The sequence below is a fragment of the Lytechinus pictus genome, chromosome 2, assembly GCF_037042905.1.
Source record: "Lytechinus pictus isolate F3 Inbred chromosome 2, Lp3.0, whole genome shotgun sequence".
NCBI lineage: Eukaryota > Metazoa > Echinodermata > Echinoidea > Temnopleuroida > Toxopneustidae > Lytechinus > Lytechinus pictus.
Genome location: NC_087246.1, coordinates 52,181,760 through 52,187,275, shown reverse-complemented (window position 1 = coordinate 52,187,275; position 5,516 = coordinate 52,181,760). Strand labels below are relative to the sequence as shown.

At 38.6% G+C, this 5,516-nt stretch overlaps 1 protein-coding gene across 1 annotated transcript; it reads left to right on the top strand.

Annotated features, from left to right (window-relative positions):
* Positions 1-4,321, top strand: LOC129270780 (sphingomyelin phosphodiesterase 5-like). The gene has a single exon (XM_054908109.2). It carries the CDS (start codon positions 1,522-1,524, stop codon positions 2,893-2,895), a length of 1,374 nt encoding a protein of 457 aa, XP_054764084.1. The 5' UTR covers positions 1-1,521; the 3' UTR covers positions 2,896-4,321.
* The last annotated feature ends 1,195 nt before the right edge of the window (positions 4,322-5,516 follow it).

Here is a 5,516-nt window from a genome sequence, read left to right as displayed (position 1 = left end):
AAAAAACGCAGTGCGTTCGGGATATTAGGATTGAGGAAGGCCGTGGCCTACGGATGGCTGACCAAGCAGTGGACGATACAACCACCATGCACACACGAGAGAGACAGTAAACGAACGAACGAACGAGCGAGCAACGGACGCGAGTTGATTTGGTGCTATTCTTGGAGATTGTGTTAAGTGGCGGTTGTGTGTTGTGATTGAAGCCGTAGTTATTGTGACTGTGGGCGATCTGCATCGCTTACCGTGTTCGCCGCGTAATGACGCCGCCAAGCTTTTCGTCTTCTTTAGATGTGGAAGTAGCGTGGAGGAATTTAAGTGGATAATTCAAAACAGGTGTATGGCAAAGATTTTGATATTCCTCGGGTTATGTTTTATTTGGAATTTCATATCAGAATTGCAATGTGGAAGTTGCTAAATCTCCTTTGCCTTTAATGGAAGGGAATGATTCGGAAGAAAAACACGTTTTTGATAAGATTATACAATTATCAGCGTGATGCTTTCAATAATACCAATAAAACACTCATTAAACACTTTTAAAGTCAGGCAATACAACTCGATTCTGTACTGTAGTTTTATTCATTTGCACTAACATTATCACGATTACCTTGATTAATATACAGTTTGAATTTGAAAAAAACAGTCTTCATTCGTATAAGTATAATGAATCTCTTGATGAGTACGTAGCTTCTTGGCTTAACTTTTACCAGGTATACCTCAAGTGACTATTCATCTAGTAATGACAAACTCTACTACACGTGTCATAAAACCGTGGATAAATGATTGCCGGAGTGAGTCGTAAAACAAGCACGACGTACCATGCCTTCTGTTCTTTAACAACAAGTCATAACAATCGGACATCCCCCTCCAATCGACTTACTACGAATGGATTTCATCGCACGAGTTGATAGAGGTGAGATCCCGTTGGATTTATGAGCATTGGCTTAAGTAAGAAATTCGCTTCTAAATTGCAATTCCTATGAATGTTGGATGATATGGGGATCTCTCTCTCGTCGCTTCTCATATGCCATATGGTCACTAAGGCAACGTCTCTCTAGTGCATCTATTCGCATCTTGCAGTACGGCGGACAACATGCTAAACGTGTGAACCGTTCATGCTCTGTGGATTAATGGCTCGCATGGGTTTTTATAGAGTAAAGTCTTTTTCGACTTGATCATATCGGTACACGTGTTGCTTCATTGTAAAGAGACATCATACCCGGTGACCCGTCTGTCCGTATGGACTCGTGAGGGTGGGTGAATCTGAATGAATGTTATGTTCGCTTTTCATCAATTATGCAAATGTCTGCTCCACCGAGGCGAACAGAGCGAGGCACAATGTTGACATCCTGTGGATATCCTTTGTATGATGGTTTATCCAACCACTGTAATCTGTATCACGTTTTTTCGTACATCCAGCTCTGATGTTACAAATATGGATAAGCGCATGGTAGCAACTCTATGACAGGAAACTCTCCTGACGCAGGATAAGTCGAGGATTTTGGAGTGTAAGATACTAGCAAGATGCTGCATCAGAAAGTGTTCAACTATTCCTTTCAGGAAAAGCTCTATTCTTTAGGGTTCTACCTCCTTTTACCATGGACCTGGAACTTAAATCAGCTGATGGCCCTATTTTTGAGGACCACCGACGAGCTCCAGGATGGCGATGCCATGCCATGCTACGAGCGAGTCATCACTCTAATCTTTCTTGTGCCAATCATGATAGCAATCATAATAATATCCTGCCCCTTTGCAGGGCTTGGGTTTGCCTTAAGGGTCATTATGGCCAGGTTCCGTCGGCCTTATCGTTTCTCCTTCAAAAGCAACCCTTACCTGATTAACGTCAACAATCGAATCTGGACTGACTTATCTGAAAAGAGGAATTTTAAGTTCGCCTTCGTTGACTCGTGTCTAATGCCTGAGGCCATGGCAAGGATGAACAATCTTGGCCAGGTGCAATACAGGGCAAAACAGATGGCCACGCATATTGTCAACTCACAACTGCGACCCAATCCCAAAATATTTATTCACTCACCTTCAGATGGTGAGCTCAAACAATCATGCATCTATCATTCACCAAGTACCTCCGTTATGACGCCTCAGAACATAAGCCACCTTGCAGGAGATGAGGACAATGTTTTGAAATTTGACATGAACAGACAATATTCATCAAGAGGTAGTGTCTCAAAAGACGATACTCTTCCTATGAGGGACAAGGACCGACGTCGCCAACGTAGGGATAGGAGTCCAGAACCCCAACGATCCCCACGAATGTCAAGGACGAATGCAGGAAGCAGTAAACAATCACCAAAGCCACCTCGAAGCCAGGGGAGGAAACAGCGAGAACTTCCACCACAACCCGGTGGATCAGCCGATGTAGACATCCCTGATATTGTGCCAAGTCGTGGTGGTCCTATCTCATCACCATCATCACCAGATTCTGTAGGTTCCACATCTACAGTGAGACTCCAGACATCACAGAGTCAGTACGCTTCTTCCGTAGGACCTTCCACACCTGGTAACACCATTCCTAGGACGACCATCACCCACTGTCCCATGTCCTTCTGCAGTCAGAGTAGCATTCGTGAACGTCTTGGACCATGCGAACATGGCATTAGTTCAAACTTCCCCGCCCATCTTGATTTCATCTGCTTTCAAGAGGTCTTCGAGCAGAGAGCAGCAGATCGCTTGATTAAAATTCTTCATAATTACTTTAGCTATATACTTTACGATGTAGGAGTCAATTCTTGGAGTGTAAACCGTTTTCTGCTCAACAGTGGCCTGGTGTTTGGAAGCAGGTACCCCATTGTGGATGTAGTATTTGAATATTTTAAGGAGAGTCAAAAAGAGGACCGATTTGTTTCCAAGGGAGTTCTTATGGTCAAGGTAAGCTCTTAAATCCTTACCTTATGTTTGTTTTTACATTTTGGAATGAATATACTCGTGAATATGCATGAATTTATATTCTGTTTCTAGTTGACTGATAAACCGGTTAAAAACACATATAAATAATAATATTTTATAACCGATTATTTTGATTGCTTATAGAGCAAATCTTACCATCATGAATGCTTTTTAGTATAACCAGAGAGCTTGCTTGCTATTAACAATCACTATCTCTTCAATACTAAAATTTAAAATATTTTGCTTAGTGAGCATCGTCGGACGCCACCACAATAATTAACTTTGCCGAACACAAGAAGGTATGACGAGAAAGCTAGTCGAACGTCAGTGACCTACGTTATACCATCGGGCTACATCATATTTTCAATTCTCTGAAAGTTCCCAGGTTTGAGTGATTCGTTTTCAAAACCCTCCCAATGGCAGCTTCTCCTTCCGCCACCATGGCGACACTTAACTTTTCTGCAACGCAGGTGCTGCATGTTTAGGTCTTCCCGTCTAATGTATTTGTGTGCTTATCTGTACAATGACCTCAATGGCGTGGCATGAAATTCAATCCAGTATCACCATTTTCACTGGAATCGAAGATGTTGAAATTGACAAGGAACATGATTATAAGTATAGAACACCAGCCCCTACTCAAGATCATGCTTTTTTATTTGCTATGAGACAAATCTGTATCTAAACGATGTAATTACAATGGATAACAAGTTGCCTTTCTTTTCAACATGATTAATCATTATTAAGCTTGTCATTAACAGTTTCTGTCTATTCTACACCAAATTATCTTTTATTAAATTGAATAAGTAATCAAACACATTTATGATCGGATTAGACATTTACCACAAAAGAATATCACATTGCCTATCCTTTTTTTCGTTATACATTTAAATGATTCTCGCTTCCCTAGTGGCAAAATATCCCGTTCGGTGATACAATTGGAGTTCTGTGAGTTGATAGGCATTTTGCTTAAATTTCCGAGATAAATCATTTATTTTTATTTACATACTGAAAATACCATTAAAATTTGAATAAATTTATAACTTTGTAAGTAGACTATTAGAAAAAACAGAAGATTTTACAGAAGAAAAATTAAAACAGATTTTACAGAAAGAAATAACCAAATCATTCTGTAAATTGTTATAAAAGGACAAAAAATTACAAGTTTTCTACAACTTTACAGAAAAGGTCCATTTAAAAAAAGGGGGAAGACCGTTTTATTACAATAAATTTTGTAAGGTTACATACACCAAATACTGATTTTCTGTAATTTTACACAAATGCATGTAAGATTACACAGTGCAGTAAGATTACAAGTGTTCTCGAGATTCTGCTGCAGCATTTTTTTTAAGTACAAATTTTCCAACAGTGTACTTCTTTGGGGTGAATATAACCATGTGTCAATGTTATGCTCATCGAATCGAGATATAAATGAAAAAAAAAACCGCTAAAACGAAATAATTTCCTCATCACCGAAGAGATGGAAAGGAGGGGGTTCCGTTCCAAGACGCCATTCACTGGCACACTTTTAAAGTCGCCCTCGATAAGGTGAATACGGGTCATGCAGTATACGGAAATAGAAGATTAACATTCGATTTAGGAGGATGAGAGGGGACCTGGAGTAAAAGGTTGGAAGACAGGTGCATGGGAACGATTCGGTAGATGCCTTCAAACATTGTGCAGTGGCATAATGATTTGAATTAAAGGAGGGACACCAAGGAGCTCCAGCACACGATGAATATTCTGCCATATGCCCATTTGTCTTGGGATGTCTTGATACTAATATATATATTTTTTTTATTTGTTTGCAAGTTGAAACTCCATCATCATTAAAGGACAAGTCCACCCCAACAAAAAGTTGATTTGAAAAAAAGGAGAAAAATCCAACAAGCAAAATGCTGAAGATTTCATCAAAATCGGGTGTAAAATAAGAAAGTTATGACATTTTAAAGTTTCGCTTAATTTCACAAAACAGTTATATGCTCATCCTGGTCGGTGTGCAAATTGGCAGACTGATGACGTCATCCACTCACTATTTCTTTTGTATTTTATTATATGAAATATGAAATATTCTAATTTTCTCCTCCTTGTCAAGTGAAACAAAGTTTATTTTCTCCCTGAACATGTGCAATTACCATTATTTTAACAGTTTATGGTTAAGTTAAGTAGGTCCTTATTGTCAAATCTGTAAAATTTGAGATATTGTTATTATTCAAACAATAAAAAACAAAAGAAATAGTGAGTGATGGACATCATCGACTCTCTCATTTGCATATCGCTGAGTTGCGCATTGAACTGTTTTGTGAAAAATAAGCGAAACTTTAAAATGTCATAACTTTCTTATTTTACATCCGATTTCGATGAAATTTGCAGCGTTATGTTTGTTTGATTTTTCTCTATCGATTCAAATCAACAATTTTCTGGGGTGGACTTGACCTTTAACAAATAACAAGAATGCGAAGAAACATATGTTTTTATAATAAAATCTTGCATGGAGCCATTTTAATGAAGATTTAATTACAACGGACGCGCCATATGTTATTTTTTCAATTTTGAATGTACATTTTAATAAAAAAAAAATATGGAACGCTTGAGATAAATAGTCGAATGTAGAATTA